This window comes from Ascaphus truei, chromosome 4, assembly GCF_040206685.1.
Source record: "Ascaphus truei isolate aAscTru1 chromosome 4, aAscTru1.hap1, whole genome shotgun sequence".
Lineage (NCBI taxonomy): Eukaryota > Metazoa > Chordata > Amphibia > Anura > Ascaphidae > Ascaphus > Ascaphus truei.
In genome coordinates, this window is record NC_134486.1 from 24,373,489 (window position 1) to 24,396,405 (window position 22,917).

The 22,917-nt window shown below is 44.9% G+C and overlaps 1 protein-coding gene across 1 annotated transcript in view; it reads right to left on the reverse strand.

The window, feature by feature from the left end:
• Positions 1 to 3,917: 3,917 nt before the first annotated feature.
• Positions 3,918 to 22,917, reverse strand: part of ALK (ALK receptor tyrosine kinase) — a 797,030-nt gene continuing 778,030 nt past the window's right edge. The window contains exons 28-29 of the mRNA XM_075595436.1: positions 20,789 to 20,879; positions 3,918 to 6,045 (exon numbers count right to left, since the gene is read on the reverse strand). Coding sequence (XP_075451551.1) covers positions 5,344 to 6,045; positions 20,789 to 20,879 — 793 coding nt within the window. The 3' untranslated portion in view covers positions 3,918 to 5,343. The remainder of the gene's footprint in view (positions 6,046 to 20,788; positions 20,880 to 22,917) is intronic.

The window sequence follows — 22,917 nt, forward strand, 5'->3', positions numbered from 1 at the left end:
CAGTTATATGCCCCCAGCATCATTATTAAAATAATGTGGCAAAATAAGATTTGGGAGGACCATTGGAAAACGAATGGTTGGATTCGTAATATGATGGCAAGCACCTATTCAGGATTAGCAGAATAACTGGCTGTATTGCGATGTGCTATGCAGGATTCAAACATACCTGCCACATAGAGTGTAATGAAAAAATCTGTAGTTATCTATTTGTTTTTATATAGCACTGACGCAGTGCTCTGCGCTGTGTATAACACCAACGGGCACTATTAATCTGTCCAAAAAAGCTGATGTTTGGGTGTTCGTGGTATAGGGAGATAAATTGACTTGCTCCAAACCCATACAAGCGAATTGTTTTTAATAGGGACATAGACTGTCATATATTAGCTGTGTACAGGTGTCTCTCTATTTACAAGTAATACCCACAGTGGCACAGGAACGCAATTGTGAAGCAGCGACTGTAATGTTTTGCAGGTTCCCCTAGCAATGGGTCTTTTTTTGGCTCTCATGCGCTCCCTTGTGTGAGCAAACTTCACCCAGGTATTTCTGCCAGCGCCCTGTATCCTATCTTTGCTTCTCCTGTGTAATTTGTATTCAGGTTAAACTTCCCCCCATTACTGTAGAGTTTGACATACTGTATAAACTATTTTAGACGTGGGTATCGGACAACAAGGCACTTCTGCTACATACATCCTTCTAAATATAGGTACTGATACATGTACGGTACATGGTTGATGCTTTTAATATCTAAACAAATATTGTCGCTGCTGTTGTCCACAACAAAAGACAGGGGAGCCCAATGCTACATCCAATTGACAAAACATATATGGTAATAAGTATAAAGTTAAATACTTCAATAATAATATTTTCTTGGTTATTTAGTTAAACGTGTGTGTGTGCGTGTGTGTGTGTGTGTCCGTTAGCAATAAAGCATTGAATAGATGTTTTTTTTTAAAAACAGGAGCCACGCTCACACAGCGTTATAAGCGGATCTGCGTTGTTGCGGATCACGCTATAACTGGGTTGATCTGTATATGAAGTGGTGGATGTTGGGGTTTGAGCTTGCTGGGAAAGTGTGTGTCACTGCTGTTGTCCACAATAAAATAAAATATTGAACAATGTATTCAGCCAAACGCCCATTTTTTCAAGTCCGTGCTCCAGACTTCAGTGAATGTGCATAAAGGAATTGGCAGAGGGCATGTGAATGTTGTATCCAGCTTCTGTTCAGGAGACACAAACTGTTTCAGACAGTACAGCCCATGCACCTAGGCAGGAGTCTCATGCAAACGGCCCGGCCTCTCGCCATCTCACTCTATGTTGGTTAGGCTGGACTCAGGGCTAGGAAGGGGGTAATGTGTGGGGGGCTTGCCGGGCGGGTACTAGCGGGAGGTAGTGAAGGGGAGGGGCCTCTTACCTTATGGCTCCTCCGAATTGTATCACCCCCACCCTTCCTCCCGTTTTGGCTTTAATGTAGTGTGGTGTTTACTGTTATCATCTGTGTTTAACTTGATTACAAAATACATATCTATGGTAAAAGTTTGGTTATTAAGGTTGGGTGGTGGTGGTCACTGGCCTGCCGGACGGGAAGCCCAGGAATATAAGGAGGTTGGTTAGGAAGTGCACCTCCCCGGTGGGGCTGGATGGGTTGGTTGGTATCATGGAATGGTAGCAGCGCGCGTGGTGACTATGTGCATGATGGCCGGGCAGCCTGGCAGGAGTCTTTTCATTAAGGAATTTAATACTTTAAGGTTAATACATTCAACAAAGCCATGGCCTTGTTCATTCAAAACTAAAGCGAGTGTCTGGTGTCGTTATTGGTTGGGGGAGAGTGCAGGTGTTTGCCCACCGTGGCCGCACAACTCCAGCTGGAGTAAACTGACCTCACAGTCACCGCCATTCCGGATCAACTGAAGTCTCTGCTCCAGAAGCTTTTCATTTTGTTTTTGCGAGACACACTCCGTAATCTACTTGCAGGGTGACCACGCTGTGCCCATCAACAAAAAGTGCAGTTGTAGCTAAATGTATGTGTTTGGTTCCTAAATGCAGTGTGAGTTTTATGTAGTGGAAATGTATCACCATAAAGGCAAGCAGAGAAAAGCATACTCATTAGCAATAGACATATAGATGTAGCAAGTCTAACTCGTCGGTGCTGCTGCTGCTGCTGCTGCCACCCACGTTGGCCGCGGCACCGGAGAATTAACGCTGCGCGAGGTCCCATTCGGAAGCATGGACCCCTCCCCGTGGCACGATTTGCGGCAGACACTCCCTGGTGACACAGACTTCTCGCTTTCTCTACCGCGGCGCCTGGGAGAGTGAGCTTTGCTACATGTGTATCCTCACAATTTCTTCAAAGTGCAGGTCTCCTCTAAAACAGAGATACAACGTGGAGCTCTTCTCACAAGTTCATAGCCAAGAACAGTGGAATGACAACGTTTCAGGTCCCATATGGACCTTTCACCTGATGAAAGGTCCGTATGGGACCTGAAACATTGTCTTTCCACTATTCTTGGCTGTCACATTAAATGGAGAACTTCATTATGAACTTGTGAGTAGAGCTCTACTTTGTACCTCTGTCTTAGAGGAGACCTGTACATTGAAGTAATTGTCTGTCTATGTTGTGTTGGCTGCACAAGCCGGATTCTCCTCGCCTGATGCCGTTTCCCCGCCCTTTGGAACCGTGCATCTGTATCCTGACGTCGAAAAAGAACACTCATAGGCAGATGTCGTTTAGCTTATATTTTTAACTTGATAAGGAAATTTAAGCTTGGACTGGAGAAAGATAGGAATGATCAATTTCATTCCAAAGCCATAATGCACTTACTAGTCCATCCCAAAACAAACGTTAAACATGTGTATGTCCGTATTTATGACTCCTATCTGCTGATGGATGTGCACCCACCAAAATGAAAGAACTGAACGAGGTAAAACGATCATCGTGTTTTGCTCTGTCACTCGTGATTTCCTTCTTAGCATCCGAGTATAATTGATGTTATCAGGGCAGTTTCAGAATAACAGACCTGTGCTTCCCATCTCCAGACCACCTCAAGGACCACTAACAGTCCAGGTTTGCAGGAGCACAGGTGGGTCAGGCAAAATGATTGGGCCACCTGTGCTAATGAGAGGCTTTCCTTACAACCTGAGCTGTTAGCGATCCTTGAGGACTGACGTTGGCCTCAGTATGTGAGCCCCGCAATAACCAGGCTCATGTTTTACTTACAAACAAAAAAGCTACAAGTTGGAACTGGATCTACAAATCTCGCATTGTTCGACGTGTCAGCCTCCCGCTTTGTACTGGAAGTCACATATTTAACTGGTGTTGGCTCTACCGCTTTTTATGAGCTTGTAATGCACTTGTTTTTTAACCCAAGACATAAACTGTCATCCTGCTAAGAATGTGACGATGGAAAATGCGGATAATAAAAATCCAGGTGAAACAATATAACATATACACAAAGAAGAAAGGGCATGGGTCCTTGTCATTGCTCTCAGAGTGTTTACTGCACAGAAGTGATCTGCCCTAAAGTAGCGTTCACGTCTCCGTATACAGTAGCCTAGCAAACCTAATAATGTGTGTAATTACTAACTCTTAGGCACATCACAAAAGTCCAGGTGTCCTCTGGGGCAGGAGTGAGCAAACTTTTCCGTCTGCGCCCCCCTGCCTGCTTTCCTCCCTGCTCGCACCCCGCCTCCCCTTACCTGTTCTCTGGCGTCTTCTGATGTCACGGCATCATGTGCCCTCGCGTTGGCATAGCAACATGGCGTTGTGCCCCTCCGGCATCATTTGACGCCTCGTTGCCATCGCCAGAAGCCGCCGGAGACCAGGTAAGGGAACATACAGAGGCCTCACTGCATTTAATTTAAATGCTTTGGTGGAGAGCGTGGGGCCTCTCTAAGCACCGCAACACCCCCCCCCCCCCTCCCAGAAAATCTCGCACCCCCCCAGTTTGCGCACCTCTGCTCTAGGGTATATTACTAATTGAAGTTTGTAAGTGAACCCTGCAGCAAGAATTGAGATGTCGCCGTAGGCAAAAAAAATAAAAAAAGATTCCACAAAGTCTCTGTTTTTGAATGTTTGGTATGAGGAAACTCCGTCACCATTAACATCTGTAAACCAAGCGCAGTCTGTTTCTATGCTCCAAAACATACTTTAAAAAAAAGAAACCTTTGGGACGCAGATGGAGAAATGTCAGCTTGCACGCAAGTGCAAAATGAAATTGAATTTGACAAGTGCCAGGAAAGCAATCAGAGGTGCCAACGCCTGGCTTTCATGTACTGTCGTGGTTAAACAAATGATGTCGCTATCACTGGTCAAAGAGATTAAGGGCATATAATAATTGTGTGTACCCGCAGAAATAAGAAACGGACTTATTTTTTTTTACACAAGAAGCAAATGATTGGAAATGTTACCATAGAAGGGGGATTCATTTTTCTAAGGGAGACGATTGCATTGATATGTTGTTAAAAAAAATAAATTAAAAAAATAAATATTTTGCGTGCACTGCCACTTTAAAGGTGAAAAAATTATGCACACGGACGCAGAATTGGAAGCATCCTATAATTATAATAAAAATCAGTGCGTCACTGACACTCCCCGAATCGCACGTTTAAGAACTTGGGGCAAAGTTCCTTAAAACTTGATGCATGATGATGAAGTTCTCGGAGTAAATTTTGCTCCAAAATACATAGGCGTCTGCAAGTGTAAAGTGTGCTATGTAGGAAAATGGGACGTGTGTGGTGTAACTGTGACAGATACGTGGACAGACTCTGGAGTGTCTGGAACTTGTGCTGCACACAGATCAGCCCATTCTTTGCTCTGCTTCGGGAGCCTATAGGCGCCCATATTGAGAACGGAGATCTCCACTACACAATCAAACATGTTATTTCTTTCTTTTTTCTTTACATGAACCTGAGAATAGTTGTAAACACACAAAAAAACAAAAAACAAACACACTTTCTCATAAATGTTACCATAGATTTACATATAGTTTCCTATTTATAATCAACATTCATGGAGCTTGGTCATTCAGTCAATTCATCAGTGTGGCATCTTTTGTAAGCAGCGCTGTAATAAATCTCAAAACAAAAGATACAGTCACAAAGCAGCTCATGGAAGTGAATAGAGGTCATGCATAGATGCAGTTTTGGCAATTGAAGAGCGGAGCTCTGCATTTAACATTTGAAGGGCTGTCAAGGCTGTGATTTCTTCTTGCATTGTAGAACTTGGGTAAAAAGTCTGGCACATGTTGAAAAGAACTATTGGCTTATCCTCCGCAGAGGGGGTGATACAGTAATGCAAGAGTGGAAACTATCTCCATATTGGCAGTGGTTGCAGTGTGGTTGTAGAAATTAGGGCTTCTCTTGGGTTGCACCGCTCTTGCTCCTGGGCACCGAGTCCTTGTGTTTGTCAGGGCATGGCGCAGCTGGTGCTTCCAGAGGCAGGCCCTGTTGCTGATAGCCATAATTAACGTTCCCACAAGGGAAGTGGCGAAGCCTGAACAGACTCACTTCCTGAATAGTTGAAGTCAGTGTAGATGGCTCTAGCAGCACAGAAGAGCCTGGGAGTCTGCCAGAGGTGACATTTGGGACCGCTGTACAGTTACCCTCATTGGCTATTTCTGCATTCTCTTTCTCAAGTACGGGTTTGCCCATAGGAGCATTATGTGTTATTTTGTTTTCTGTAAACCAAGAACCATATGTAGGATTCCAAAGATTAGTAGGTTTGTTCCTAGAGCCTATATTACTGTGTATATCTGAGGGGGCGTTGGCTTGAGCGAAGACCATGTTATCGTGTCCTCCATCCATAGCTGGTCTGGCTTCTGCGTGTCCCAATGTTTCAGCGTGTATTTTATTAGGGGGTTTTCCACGGCTGCTGGGGGGCACAGGAGGTGGAGACTGTAGGCTGTGTCTGTCTTCCTTTACTACTTTCTCGGGTGTAACTAACACTGGTGGAATGACATCAGGCTCTTCTGGGCGTATGGGGACCTTCTCTTCCTCTTCCACTGCTGGCCCATATTCCACCGGCAAGGTCGTATTGATCACATCCGGATCCTACAAGAAAAGGTCAAATCAAAGTATATATTTACAAATACTTTTCTATGCCCATTAACTTCATATACTACTTCTATATGAACATCAATGGATTGTTTCGGAATTAAACTAAAGCATTTAGTGTTATTGTAACAGGAAGAACTCGTGCTGATGATGTTTACTGGTACTGCAATTGTAACTGGTCACATTGTAACACTGACTGGTCAGTGGTAGGAAGAACTATTGCAGACATTCTAGAATGCAGCTCCCTAGTGTGAATTCTGGATCAGAGATAAATGAACTTAACGTGTAAGTGGTTGAGAGAAGCACCTACCCATATACATTCATACTGTACACACATATTCTATATAAACATACATGTACATATGCTGTGCAAATACAAAGTTACAGATTTAATATGTGTTTATTTACAAAATGTAGGTACATCTATATGTATTATATTTGTATACTTAATTATGTCAATCTAACACTTTATTAACACTGCTAGAAGGGCATGCAATTCAGTGCTGAACAAATTGTATTAAATAATATTTGAACCACAATTAGATTCCGACTGTAAGCTGCTCTACAACTGTGTCACTTTGGGTTAATATGGGAGTGTTACATTGTGTACACCAACACAGTAGAGACATTTTATTGTGTTGCCTTTTAACAAAGAAACTTTTGTACAGTATTAGCTCTTCACAGGGGTTCTCCAAACTCTGTCATTTTTTTCCGAGTCTGAACTTGGTGTTTCTAAACATTTAAAGCCCAGGAACCAGCTCGGCTTGTTACAAGTTGCAGCTGCCGGTTTTAGATCACATGCCTTGAGAATTCTGCGTGAAAACCCATCCAATGCTGTGAGATTTCTGCAGCCAGACTAAGACGAACACAGCGGGGTCCATGCATTTGAATGGGACTCAGGCTGTGTGAATGCTACCAGGCTGGGAGCCCCATTCAAACTCAGGGGCCCCCGCTGTGTTAATCCGATGGGCCATTACAGCCGGCTGAGGACAATCTCACCAGTTACTGAGAGTTGGTCACAGATTTTCCAAGGCAGGTGGTCTAAAATCAGCAGTTGCATCTGTAGCTTTCAGTGGGTTGAGATTTCTATAGACAGCTATCGCCGCGGTTGTGAGAGAGGGTAAAAGCACCGACGCTCACGTTCTGCTTTCTTATTGCTAATCAATGCATTATTCTCAGCACTGACCTGAAACCGCATGGCAGGAACACAAAGCATAGAAACTGACAATAGGTGAGTCTGTCCTTGCTCCTTCCAGCTGTGAAACCTCACACCCAATTCGATTCTTATCCCATTCAGTTTTGAATTCCTTGAATGTATGTGCTTCTACCATCTCTGCTGGGACACCAGGCTAGGAATCCACCACCCTTTCTTTCAAGAAGTAATTGCTCACATTTCCTCTGAGCCTCCAACCTCCCAGCTTCAAAGCACGACCTTGCTCTAGCATTTCTCTCTCCCTGAAATATGCTTCTCTCCTGTACCTTTTTGATACACTTCACAATGTTCAGCCATAAGTCAGAAGGGGCCCACAATTGTTCAATTCAGTCATAATCCATTGTATATTTTCAGCACATATACCATTTGTTTAGTCTGAAACCAAGTTCTATCATTTTGTAACATGCCAACTTCCCCGAATAAAAAAAAATTACATCTGCCAGGATGATTTATTCATAAAAAATTAGTTTGTTTTCTTTTTCAAATCAACAAATGCCCTATTTCATGACAGAATATTTCATTAGATTTTTTTTTAGCCATACTGTGCCATAGTCCCTGATTCTACTAAAATCTGAAATTTTGGGGGCTTGAAAGAAAGGGCATTTAATGGATTGTCAGAAACCATTGCATTCACATCAAATAATTACCAAGGCAAGTTGTACCCTGCCTGGCAGCATATCAGAAGTACCAGCCAGTTTTGCAATGCAATGTTTGGTCGAGACTAAATGTTATCTTGTATATAATTGGAAAATGTAATAAATCCCCCTATATATGTCCACGCTCCACTTGTTTTTGTAGAAATGAACTCATCTGCTAAATGTAGAGCACACACTGTACTGTAAACAGTACATCACTTTGCCTGTACAAGAATCAAATACGTTACATTTCTGGGGAACGTTTAATTGGTTTTCCTGTGAGACAATTTAATTTGCTTGTTAGGAATCTGATTGAGGCTACTCATCATGTATATCTCTTTACTAGCACTGGGTAATTGTATCCTAATGTTTGAAGTAGTGGGATTTAACCTAAGCCCCATGAAAATCTGTCAGCTGACAGCAAGCATAGTTTGCAGCATAATATTAATAATAATACGAATAATAGTGTATTCCTATGCTGCTCTTTAGAACATACTGAGAACCCCTTCAGCCTACATCAGCGTCGCCCCCAATGGCGGGCATCTGAAAGGGTTCCCCAAGACCTGCTTCCTTCTGCACAGAACTAGTGTGCTAAGGGTTAACATCTGCGATTGCTTGCTATGTGTTTCGTCGGCCTCGTCTACTGGAATATTTCCTGCCCTGGACAAAGGACTTTCAGAGCCCAGCTGAATTAATTGAGAAGCCCTTCTGCCTACATCTGCGTCGCCCCAAATGCGGACAGCCAAAGGGCAGCCAAAGGCGGACAGCCGAAGTGCAGCCAAAGGGTGTCTGCCTTTTGCTGCCTAATGTTTGTTAATGTTGCTGCTGCTCTGTTACAATTTGAAACACACCAACCTTCTCACCCCCTGTACTCAATGTTTCAATTTACCCTGCCTTATAGATTGTAAGCTCTTTGGGGCAGGGTCTTTTCAAACACAATACATTGCAGGCCTGTCCTACCTCTTCTAACACCATTTTAACCTTGTCATGCAACCCTGTATTATCAGAACTCTGTGCCCGGGACATACTTGAAAATGAGAGGTAACTCTCAATGTATTACTTCCTGGTAAAACATGTTATAAATAAAAAAAAAAAAAAAAACAATTAGAGAGATCTCTTCATCTTAATCTGACCTACATTGCGGGACATTAATTTTTTTATGAGAGAAAAGATAAATAATACAGTTTTACCTAAATATCCGGGATTAGAGTATTCAGTGCTGAAAGTAGTGTGATTTGCTGGCACCACCAATCTTTGTCACAAAGAGCTTACAATCTAATATTTAGTGTCTGAGGCACAGAAAGACAAAGCCCCATGTTTAATTAGCGGTGCTATGCAATAAGACATTGCTGTGCTGGAAGACACCTCAAGATCCAACTAAGTGGATATACCTGCGTGTTTTCTGTCACCGTAGGGTGTCTTATGCCAGGGATGGGCAAACTGGGGGGGCAAATTCTATGAGAAGAACTTCGCTCATATTGGTGCACACAGAGGAGCAAGATCCTTCCAGCTCAATAATGGTATACAACAGAACGCATCCACAGCACTCACTGTTCTTCAGTAGAATATTGAAACATTTTAATCAATCTGCCAAACACGTAGTTCCCAGCACTCAATTAAGGAATAATCAAATGATGATCAAATAAGTAAAAAAAATCGTATAAAATGTACTTATTTGGTCATTATTTGATTATTCCTTATTTGAGTGCTGGGAACGACGTGGTTGGTATTGTTGTTTGGGAGGGTTGAGGGCCCTCCCCTTGTTCCAGCTGCACCACTTTTGCCCTTTTTTCTTTTGATTTTTACAGATTGAGTGCCGTCTACTCCTCACATCTTGTTTTAATCAATCTGACACACAGAAAAAAGATAAAACCGGGCATCGTTTGGGGCCTCCATGGTCCTTTCTCAACCTCCTTTTTTCTGTGTGGCCGATGTAGATGTATATATATATATAAAAGCTCATCAGAAAGAGCAACCAGAATCGTCATACAGTTGACAAAGAGATACAGGCTTCAAATGATCCAACTGTATTTCCCAACATCAACTCAACACAGACAAGGAAGTGGAAGACTTCTGCCATGAAATCAACTAACTTAACAACAAACGAAATAGTCACCTGAAGATCGTTATGGGAGATTTCAATGCAAACAGTCTTGCCCAGCAGAAAGACGACCCATCAGTGGGTAAGTATGGTTATGGAGACAGATTGGTAGAGTTTGCAGAATGTGAAAACTTCTACATTATGAATTCATTGTTGAAGAAGAATCCAAATAGAAGATGGACATGGAGTGGACCCGATGGAATAAAGAATGAAATGGACTTTATGCTGGCTAACAAGAAGCATGGGACTGCACAGTTCCTAACTGTTTTTGACACAAAGAGTGATCACTGACTGGTTTGCTGCAAATTACATCTGAATACGAAGACGGAAAGAAGAAAACCGATTAAAAAGACGACAAAAACAATCAACCTCAATAACCTCAAGATTAACAGCAAAGGATTTCAATGGGAGCTGAAAAATCACTTCAGCTTGCTGGACAATGCATGGGGACACTTAAACAAATAATTATGAAGAACCCAGTACCTGGAAGATCACTGGGGGAGCCCTCACCCAGCAGTGGATCAGCAAGGGCTGGTGAGATATATACAGCACTCTATATATCTCATCAGGAACAAAGAGAGCAGGCCCTCTGATGTAGTTGAGCTCTCTTCATTCCTGATCTGTTATGTATGTAATTGCATTTAGCAGTGCACCCACTAAATCTTCACTGACTCACCCAGGGGCTCCTGCATCCACAATTGATATATATATATATATATATATATATATATATATATATATATATATATATATATATATATATACATGTAGAGGTATCAGTACCGTGTTAGCCGAGCTTCAATAATCAAAAAATAAATAGATGATACCGTTCTGTGGCTAACGAAATGCTTTTATATATATATATTTAATATTTGTTCATACTGTACTACTATATTCTGCGAGCTCCTCCAGCATAAAGGGGATAACTTCCTATTTGGCCAGCCAGAAAAACTACCTGAATGGTGTGGACAGAGTGAATATAAATCAAATAAAAATATTCTTGCTGCTTGGAAGCTGTTCCATTTAACACAGCATTTGTTATTTGGAGACTGGTAAATATGTCATTTGATCAAATATGATGGTATACTAGGGCCCTGATCCTATAAAGTGCAATAGCGCCAACACTTTAACACTTTATGGAATAAGGACCTTCGAGTGGAAAACAAAGCAGATACAATTCAAGACAGCGCAAAGGTTAAAATTGCTACAGTCCTAGAGCCATGTAACAGTGTTTCCCCCACCCCCTGGGAGATTTTACCATTACTGGTCGTGTGGTGCATGATATCTGCTGGTAACAGGAGAGCTGAGTTGTCCGCCGGGGGTAGTGGGGGCACAGGAACAGGCTTCTTGGGTTCATACGCCACACATCTCTTTAGCAGTGCAGCGCCTCCATCTGCTGTGGGCTCCAGGAAACTGAAGGTGATCTCCCACGGTAGAACTTATTACCTCTCCCCCCAGTAAGGTCACGCACCAGGCAGGAGGTATATGCAAACAGGAACGGGTTTATTACGCTTCTGTACGGTTACAGGAACAAGGCAGGTTCTGCCCGACGCAGTCTCACAGCTATTCACTGGATGATGGTCCCTGGACCGTCACCTACAGGCAAAGGGCACCCACAGCCGTCCTAGCTCTTCCCTGCCACCCTAGCCGAGGCACAGGTATGATCCACACTCACACTCCCCCGGAGGGAAAAGGACTGGAGAAGGCCCAATCTCAGCCTTTCCACTGTGGGACCTGCCTTCCTCAGTGGGTAAGAACTGCTAACAAAGGCAGGACCACCCTAAATGTAAGTACTGCCAGGAGGAGGGCACCAGGTCTGGCTCATGATTAGTCATGCCCAGGCCTGATGTCACCGCCTCCTGCTGTCAATTTAATGCAGCTCCACGGAGGGAGAAAACCCCATATCAACTACTGGCAACCTGATTGTACCAGGGTTTACTGCCAGCCCAAGGGCAGACTAGTAGCCATCAGGTGACCTGGCTACAGACATATTTCTTTTTAATTGAGATAATCATTATTCATTCTACTAATGGTTCATATTTAAGTGTCAGGTCATTGGCTGTTTTATATTTTCCCTTTACTATTCTTTTAATCCAACGTGCTCTGATAATCTATTACTTTGTTTTAATCTATTTGTATTGTCAGTCTATAGTACAGTGCTTAATTATGCAACACATTAGGCAGCCAGAGGTTAATGAAATGCTGGCATTAATTGATTTATAATTGTCTCTTTGTGATGCAGACACCATTGGCAGCTCTCCCAGGTCTGGTATTCACAGTTATACACTGGGAGCTTCACAATATGTCTGCATTGTGTCAGATTGGAAGGTGCAATGCAACTAATTGCAATCAAAGAGAACTGCGGGGGAAATATCTGGAGCCGAAAGACCTTGCTTTTTGCATTTTTACATCATTTTGCAACCTGTGAATCCCACCTTTTCTGTCCATGAAGCTGAATCCCACAGAAGAATCCCAGAGAATTATTGTGGGAGATTTACACCGCCTTCGGCTTGAACAAACAGGAAAACAAATGGACAGAGACACGTACTCACGTACATCTCTTTAAACCATGAGCTGCTCCCGCACGCTGCACCAAAAGTGCAAGCGGAACGCGGGGCAAAATACCTGTATACATCAGGCAAGTAGAGAGTGGCTGAAAAAGCCTTACATTTAAATCGCAACACCATCTGCAGTGCTAAAATCACCAAAGAGAAAGAGGAAACGTTATCCTCTCTTCACACAGGGATATCACGGAGCGGAAGTGCAGAGAAGAGCAGCAAGAATCATGATCCGTATGGAGTATTAACCTTATGAAGGAAAAATGAAAAGATTTTTCGAAAGGGTGTCTGATTGCAAGTACATACCAATGAATGGTCCGTAAGGGGCCTTACAGCTTAACGCTGCCTAGTAAATACGGGTGTAGCCCCGAGGTAAAATTAAAATCCCTGGCCCCTCTCCGCGAGTGCCGTGTGGTAGCGGGTGCCGCCGGAGGCTGCGACGGACCCGCCGGCACTTCGCGAGGGTGGGGGCCAGAGCAGGAAGCAGCTTGTGGTGTTCAGGCGCAGGCCGGTTGCCGGGGACGCGATCGGGCCGTCGCTAGGGCCGCGATCGCGTTGCCACCGGCTCGGCGGCTTGAAGAGAGGGCGCCGCCATTGCGCGTTAGCTCGCGCATGCGCGGTAGGCAGAAAGTGCAGGGAAGGCTCCAGACAGGTCGCGCATGCGCAGGTAGGATCCCCAGAGCTAGGGAGAGAGTGCGCGAGGGCAGGCATAGGGAGACAGAGGTCAGGTGCTCCCTTGCGGCCAATAGGGCTGGAGGAAGCTCAGCCCGGGAATATAGATACATTTCCCGGGCTTTGCATGCGTCAGTCAGGCAGAGGAGAAGGAAGGAGTAGGAAGGGTGCAGGGAGCGCGTGGCTCCTGCATCAGGTAAGGGTTCTCCCTAGATCCCCAGGCAGGCCCCAATTCCCGGGAAGGGCAGGGGGTAACTGAAGAGGGACGGCCATAGCTAGGGAGGTGACCCTTAGGTGTGGAAGGTGCAAGTTTGGCAGTGCCACAGCAGAGAGGGCTGTGGGCACTGGCAAAGAGGCACAGTGTGCAAGCAGTGGATTTGCTGCGGGATCCAGGTGGCTGTGTGTGATTGCAGCTGTCTGTGTGTGTTGTCACTGCATGTGCTAGGCGCAGTGCGTGCAGTGTGTGTGAAGCGTGTGTGAATCCCTGCAGGCTGACAGTGTGAGCTGTGTGTCGGCTGCAGGTGAGTTAGGCTGTTAGGATTAGCCAGATACAGATAGGGCTGGGTAGCTAGGGGCAGGTTATTGTTCCACAGGCCCTAGGAGTTCTCCCCAAGCCATCCCAGGTTGCTGTTCATCAGGGACAGGCCCTAGGTTAGGGTTGCTGTCACTCTAGGAGTAGTTAGCGATAGGAAGGGATAGCGGCGGTTGCTGTTCCCATGCGGTTGGTGTTGCCGTGATCCGGTTGCAGTTCCCGTGGAGCGGTGGGACCCTCGTTGGGGTCTACCGGCAGAGTACCTGGAAAGGATCAGACGGACGTCTGACCCTTTGAGAAGTGTATTGCGGTCCCGAGCATCGGAGTGCTCGGAAGGTATCTCAAGTATTCTAAGTGCACCAACTGGGCCCTAGCTTAATTTAGTGACTGCGCAGTCACCCACGACCTTCCGTAGGAGTGCGGGACATTGGGTGTGGGGGATCACAGGACACTGGGTGGGGAACACCAGACATTGGGCTGAGGTGATGCGGATAGAGCATCGGGTTATGTTATGTAATGTTATGTAATGAGTTATATGTGTGTGTTAAGTAAAGTGTTCGTTATTGGTTTATCGTATACGTGTGTTATTGTATTTCTTACCCAGGGCTATCTTTCATAACGGGGGATCCTGGGTAAGTGGAGGCGCTGCACCAGGTAAATGGTAAGGGTTTCCCCAGGCTCCCAGCTAGCGGAGGCTCAGATCTCCTGGAGCCACAGGTGTTATACAGTTACCAGTAATCCCTTAGAAGAGGTGTGCCGCAAGGAAAGGGACCGGTTAGACCACTGGGGCCAATGTGAGATTGGGTGGGTCAGGCCGGTTCACAAAAAGGGTTACACGGGCGTAAGTCTCTACATCCTGGGAAAAAGGCGACTGAAGGGATTGAATTGCACAACATTTTAAATAAATAGTGGTGCCACTCACAAGCTTGGATAACACAATGAGCCCCACTGAAATGTACTGTATATAACACAAGTGAAGGTAAATACTTCTGCTGTAAGCGCACAATCAATCTATGGAACGAACTAGCAGTGTAGGATGTGGCAGCAAATTTCGCATTGATAGCTTTAAAACAGGACTACATTCCTGCAGATAAAGTCTATAAATGGCTAGTATGATGGGATCATCTAGAGCCAAGGTGGGTAACCCTGTCGTCAATCGCCACAAGCTACTGAATTTATGATACATGTACGTTATCTTTCCAATAGATAGGGTCTTTTTTTGTCCCTTCCATATATTTTTTCTGTTGAGGTTTTTGATTTTAGACTCTCAATAGTTAATTAATTATTACAACTCATATGAAATGTTTACATGTATCTTTTGGTATTTCATTAAGATCTTTTAACTTGAATGATGCTTTGTATCAGGTGTATGTGATGTTAAGATTATAACCAATGTATTTACTACTGATTATTATCCATTACAGCTGCGTTTCAAGTGCACAGGAGGGGCTATATTAAGGAGCTTTACTCACAGTCCCAACTATCCCCCTTGAGAAAGGGCTCTTAGAGCCTGAAACGCGTAGGAGGTTGTGTGTTTTTGTACTTTGTTTGTCCTTTTTTCATTTTTATGTAGTTGAATAAATGTTTTTAATCCTCTCTATCTGGTGAGCTGAAGGTGCTTTTCGGACGTTGCAGTCTTTTGCCAATCCATTTCCACATATGTATTGCTCATCGATTGGATAGACACACTGAGGAAAGGAGGGTACGTTCTATGGGAGTTGGTGCATACCATCGTCTCTCCTGTGGATCTCGCGGAGGGAGGGGAACGTTCACCGGACAGACCGGAAGTGCTCACACGCACTACCGGCACTCGGGAGCTCCACAGAGTTGGTGAGAAGAGCTGCAGCAGATGCGGAGACAACAGCGCCCACGCTGCCAGCAGGACAGCAAAGCATAGAGAACGGAGCGCTACAAAAGGGATTTACAGAGGTATTTACATTATTTCTCTGTTACACATTCATCCCAGGTAGCGGTGTCCATTGCAGCTCCTTCATTGTCTGATGCTGTCCTCGGTTATCTCTTCAAGCAACACCTATTGACACCCACGTTTCAATTTCCCCTCATTGTTTTTCTCAGTTGTCCACTACATCACTAACTTTATTTTTTATTTTTTCCTGTGACTCTCTGTTCTAGAGCTTCTAGTAGCTTTGCCACCGACTATGCTAAATTTAGACAACAGATACTTTATCCTATATCTATACTTTCTTATTGATCCAGAGGAAGGCAAACAAAAAAACCCCAGTGTCATATCATCCAATGATATCTCATAAGGGGAAAAATAAATTCCTTCCTGACTCCAAGAATTGGCAATCGGATTAATCCCTGGATCAACATCCTTCCCATGCTTACTTATTTGGTATATCTCTGTATACCTTTCCTTTCTAAAAAGATGTCCAAACTTTTTTTTTGAAGATATCTATTGCATCTGCCATCACAGTCTCCATGGGTAATGAATTCCACATTTTACCTGCCCTTACTGTAAAGAACCCTTTCCTTTATTGCTTGTGAAATCTCCGTTCCTCCAACCTTAAGGGATGACCGTGTGTAGTGGCGTAGCTAGACATGGACGAGCCCCCACGCAAATAAAAATGCATCTCTCCCCATACCCATCAACTCTCCCCCTCTCTCCTCTCTCCCCCACCATCATCACATCTCCCCCACCATCATCACCTCTCTCCCCCGTCACCATCATCACCATCATCTCTCCCCCACTATCATCACCTCTCCCCCTCACCATCATCATCAACTCTCTGTCACCCCCCACCATAATTACCTCTCTGTCCATCCCACATCATCACCTCTCTCCCTTCTCCCACCACCATCATCACCTCTCTCTTCCCCCCCCCCTCCACCACCATCATCACCTCTCTCCCACCATCATCACCTCTCTCCCCATTCCTCCCCCATGCCTACCAGTGAGTGGTCCTGGTTAAACAGAGGAGCCGGCAGAGAAATAAGCAGCTGTTACACAGCAGGACAGGAAGCAGGAGAGGAGCGCACTGTAGTGGCGTGACCGGATGTCTTCCTTACTTTCGGTGTCTGCTAAAACTAACAAAAACCAAGAAAGCCAGTGGACCAGATGGCATTCTACATGAGATGCTGAAGTACAGCAACACAACTATACAAGAATCTCTAATGAAAATGTTCAACCTGGTCCTTACTACTGGCTACTTCCCTGACTGTTGAATGAAGGACTGATAACCCCTATTCACAAGAAAGGAGACAGGCATTCACAAGAAAGGAGGCATCTGTGCCAGCAGCACCCTGGGGAAACTGTTCAACAGCGTCTTGAACAGCAGAATCCTCACCTTCCTGACATAGCAGATAGTACTGAGTAAGGCCTCGTCCAGAGTGGCGTTGAACGGGCAGGCGCTTGCTCACGCTGGCCGCAATGAAATACATTGCGCCAATGTGTGTGGCCAGCGTGAGCAAGCACCTGCACCCGCTCGGCACTCAGAGCAAGCAAATTTTAATTTGCCGCTCGCAAGCCCGTCACGTGAGCGGTTCGCCCAATGAGGGCGAACCAGCTCCGTGACGTCATGGCCGCTCCCTCAGGCGAGCGCGCGCCTAGCCAGCCACAAATCACTCGGCCGAGCAGGGCGCAGCGCATGAGCGCCAGCGCGCCCGTTCCCTGCCTGGCCGCAGCCTAAGAGCCAGAGAGGCTTCCTGCCAAACCACCGCACCACAGATCACATCTACACCCAACACAGCCTGATCAATAAGCATGGGGCAAAATCTTTGCTTGCTTTGTGGACTTTAAAAAGGCCTTCGACTCCATCTGGCATCCAGGTCTATTGCTGAAAATACTAGAGAGCGGAACATATGACACCATCAAAAGTATGTACTCTGAAAGCAAATGCTGCATAAAAGTTAATAACAAAAGGACAGACTTCTTCCATCAAGGCCGTGGAGTTAGACAGGGCTGCAGCCTGAGTCCCACGCTTTTTAACATATACATCAATGAGCTCGCAGCAGCCCTAGAATCCTCCACAGTTCCTGGGCTCTCCTTGGCTGTAACAGAGATTAAGGGCCTCATGCAGTAAGCAGCGATAAGCCACTAATCGCCAGCTTATCGCCAAAAAAGCCTACAGCGATTCAGTAAGCCCCGACAAGCTGACGATAAGAGCAAAAATCGCCGGGGTTTTTTGCCGGAAAAATAAATAAATCGTCAGACGCACGGCGATAAGCCACTTTTTGGCACTGATCGCCAGTTTTTCAAACATGCTCAATTCTATAAGCCCCGATCAGCTTATCGCGGCTGATCGCCACTTTAGAATTGACATTTCTTCTCCAGATCGTCCCGCCACAAAAAAATTGGCAGGAAGGTGGGGAGAAGCTGGCGATGAGCGGCGAGATGGCACAGAAAATAAAATGCATGTTTCCTGCATCGGATTGATGCCGGGAAACTCCGGAGCTGAAATACATTAATATCAGCACCGGTGACCCCCTGCATGAATCAGATGCCTGAAAAAGGCATTTACAGCCCACTTCATTACCTTAGCGGCTAACCGCTAAGGCAATGAAGGGGTTAACCACCAGTGCCATGCTTATTGTGAGTAGCTGGGGTGGGTGAAGGTGGTATTTGGCCCTTGGTGGGTGTTTAGGCCTTGAGGACCCCCGGACACCCACGGGGAGGAACCAGGGGTCCCGGAACCACCCGAGGGCCCCTATGCCCCCGTGGAAACCACCCAAGGGCCCCCAGACACCCGTGGGAACCACCCATGGACCCCATTGGGACCCGCAGGGACCACCTGGAGGCCCACGGAGCCTAGCGGGACCACCCGAAGGCCACCAGACACCCCCCGCGAGGACACGCGTCGGGCCCACCAGGGGACCCCCGCCGGCCTGGGGTATTAATCGTGTGTGTAAAAAAATAAATCATGTTTTTTTGTGGGGGTACAGGGGGTGGGTGGGTTGTGTATTTTGGTTTATTAGATATTGTAATGGTTTATTGGGGGCCTAGGAGGTGGGTAGTAGGGTTGTTGTGTGTATTTGTGTTTATTGTGGGTAGTGGGGGTGGGTGAAGGGGGTATCAACCCCAAGGATGGGTGTTTAGGCCTACTGGGTGGGTAGCTGGAGGGGTTAACCCTTTCATTACCTTAGCTGTATTAACCATTAAGGTAAAGAATGGGTTAAGTCCATCTGCAACTCCCCTCCCCCCCGCAAGGCCTAAACACCTATCAAGGGCCAAATACCACCTTCACCCACCCCCGATACCAACAATAAGCCTGGCACTGGTGTTTAACCCCTTCATTGCCTTAGCTGACATCCGCTAAGGTAATGAAGCTGCTTTAATGTAATTTTTATTAATAGTGTGTGGGAGCAGGGGGTCTCCTGAGCTGAACCGCTTTGATTTTAGTCTCGGGGACCCCCTGATTCCCGAGTTACAGCCCCTGGTATTTAATCACCCTGTTACATCACCCAGACCCTTTAAAAATGGTGGCGGTACCGGCACCCGATGCCCCATACCAGGGCCTGTAACTCGGGAAGCAGGCGGTCCCTGAGCTGAACTGCTTTGATTCCCGAGTTACAGCCCCTGGTATGGGGCATCGGGTGCCGGTTGTAATGCTAATCCCATTGCCCCAGTCTATGGCTCGATAATTAAAATCACTAATAATTCAAAAATGACCTAGTTTTGATGCCTTCTTCATGTGCAAAAGTATTTTAGCTTCCTCAATCTCACAAATATTTGGTGGTTTACAGCATATCCCTACAAACATTTCCTTTGTACTTTTACCTCCACTGTTACTTTCTATCCACAAGGTCTCTACATTTTCATTTACATAGCATTGCTGATCAATAAAAAGGGGTAGTTTCACATCGGCTGGTCCGAAAGTGCGATGCTACTGTACTTCAATGTTTTCGGCCATTTCCTACCAAATTGTACTACCCCTGCAAAGTTTAACTTCATTTTGTGGATAGAATTATCTTCTCGGGGAATGCTTAGGCAAAGTAACATATAGATAAAACTATTAAAAAAAACACACAACTAGAAGTAGGTTTAAAATAAAAATCCAGACATAGTTCAGTAGCAGTGTAGACCTTCTGGCGATTATAAACCCGAGCTGTGCAATGACCTATTTAAGTGTTTCTGACTGCAAATTTAACACACAAGATTATCGTGACACTACATATAAATCATGTGTAGAATGCCGAATCCTTGGTTGGTTGAAACACAGAACCTGGCTGATTAAATAGACCAGACAAACATTCCGTTCATCTGAAACGCATAACTCACGCTACAATCTCATGTCAAAATGTGTCAACGCAATTTTGGAGCAAAGCTGATGCAAATAATTTCCCTCTGGCATCTTAGCAACAATTTCTCCAGATTCTGGGCTCCCATATCGCCCTGCGCGGGCCTACTTATGATTTGGGAGAAGTCACATGATTCGCACAGTATAATGTGCGGTTTAAAAGCGGCAACAAATCCTTTAGGTCTGGGCTGGTGTAACATTCCCTTATACAATGCACCACAACAACCTTATTTCAACCCGACAGTGTGCTAAGCTGTCACTGTGCTTTTGGGAACTCCACCTAAAGATGTGTTGATTATCCTATTCATGTCTCCTCCATCAGTCTGCACTATTAATGTATTCCACTCAGTGTCTCCATCACTTCTCACGTACAAGTGTGTCTTTCTTCCTCAGTAAGGGCTTTCTCATGTTGCACGCCACAATCAGGTTGTACGTTTGTTCCCCCCATCTTTAATGTTAGTTCCTACTCCATCAACCCTCTCTTATTTTCATACCAGCCTGCTTGGTCCCGGCTGCTTTGTAGCTCTCCTGCAGGTGAGAAGCGTTTTACAGGTAGTACCAGCTTCCTTTTCTGAGCCCTGGTAATAAGTACAATCACACGTGCTTCAAGACGAGCTTTCAGGACCAATACTTCTCTGTTACCCACTAGTTCGTTTTTTAATTCTTTGTACAATGCAATTATCTGTCCTTTTCTGTGTTGTTGGGTAATTCTACAAATTGCTAAAGCTGGTGGTGGTTAAAGGTCTTGTTAGTGAATACTTGAATATAGTACCTGTGTGCAATAGTCGATCCGTTCTAGTATAATGGCAAAGTTTGGTCTATCCTCTGGCTGGTGCTGCCAACATTGGGTCATGATACGATACCTATAGTGAAAAGAACATACAATATTAAAACACGCAACTTTTCCCGTCTCATCTTGCTTTAAAATATTTGTATCTAAGACCAATTAACAAGTGTTATCTTACCAATGTAAATAATGCAATGGGACTGGAGCATGTATGTAAAGTGAAAATGTACTTAAAGTGAAGCACTCCCTTTTGCCCACTTTTGATGCATGTACAGTTCTGCAATTGTCATATACGTGCATAACTGATGTAAATAATGCATGTGTAACAGGATCTGTAGTCTCCCCGCTTGTGCACAGCTACGGTACACGTAGGGATCCAGTATTGCTGTTCAGGACGTGCTGACAGGCGCATGCGTGAGCTGCTGTTTGCCTATTGAGCGAAATGTACTTACTCGCGAGTGTACTTAAAGTGAGTATCCTTAAAGCGGGGTATGCCTGTATGTGTGTAACCATGTCTTTGACATACTTGAAAACGAGAGGTAACTCAATGTATTACTTCCTGGTAATCTGCAAAGGTATATGGGTATGTAGCACACCAAAACAATGCAAATAAATGCAAGAAAAAATGCGATACTTGCGCACAATGCCGGAGCTCCAGGTTCAGGGATGGCCTATCTGCAGCAATCCAGATATACAGCAACAAGAGAGATGATCCAGGGCTCCACAGGGTTTTTCAGCAAAATAATTTATTCATGATGCACAACGTTTCGGCCTCACTTAGGCCTTTATCAGTCACTTGACCCGTGGAGCCCTGGATCATCTCTCTTGTTACTTCCTGGTAAAACATTTTTTTAAAAACAAGGAGTTGCAGAGAGGTAACATTCAACGTTCCAAATTTTGCATGACTATATATATATATATATATATATATATGGATATATGGATATGCTGTTTAACCAGGTTCATAGATTGGCTTAACCAAATATACGTCTTGTCATACTGTATGACAGAGAGAAACAAATACGGTTTCCCCCCTCCCCCTATTGTGCATTATGATCATAATAGGGTTAACATTATTGTCAACGTATGCATGTAAGTAATAGCTAGGGTACCCATATTACATAAAGACCTACTCATGTTTGTATTTCATCCTCAATTTGAGGATTTTATACGTTTTAGAGGCTTTTTTTTCTGGTTACGAGGTTTTATGGGATGTCCGCTTTTTTGGTGCAAAACACACAGCATTGAAGGCACTTCTAATGCTGTATACATTCTCCTAATGCCGGCGCGCTGATAAATACTTCCCTGCTCCTCTCCTTACCCTGGGTTCTAGTGATTAGCACATGAGAGGTATGGGCTAGTATTTATCAGCGCGCTGTTATTAAACAGCTGAGGGGGCTAGTATTTATCAGCGCGCTGTTATTAAGCAGCTGAGGGGGCAGTATTTATCAGCGCGCTGTTATTAAGCAGATGAGGGGGCAGTATTTATCAGCGCGCTGTTATTAAGCAGCTGAGGAGGCAGTATTTATTACCGCGCTGTTATTAAGCAGCTGAGGAGGCAGTATTTATTAGCGCGCTGTTATTAAGCAGCTGAGGGGGCAGTATTTATTAGCGCGCTGTTATTAAGCAGCTGAGGGGCAGTATTTATTAGCGCGCTGTTATTAAGCAGCTGAGGGGGCAGTATTTATCAGCGTGCTGTTATTAAGCAGCTGAGGGGCAGTATTTATCAGCACGCTGTTATTAAGCAGCTGAGAGGGCAGTATTTATCAGCACGCTGTTATTAAGCAGATGAGGGGGCAGTATTTATCAGCGCGCTGTTATTAAGCAGCTGAGGGGCAGTATTTATCAGCGTGCTGTTATTAAGCAGCGGAGGGGACAGTATTTATCAGCGCGCTGTTATTAAGCAGCGGAGGGCACAGTATTTATCAGCGTGCTGTTATTAAGCAGCTGAGGGGGCAGTATTTATCAGCGCACTGTTATTAAGTAGCTGAGGGGGCAGTATTTATCAGCGCGCTGTTATTAAGCAGCTGAGAGGGCAGTATTTATCAGCACACTGTTATTAAGCAGCTGAGGGGGGCAGTATTTATCAGCGTGCTGTTATTAAGCAGCTGAGG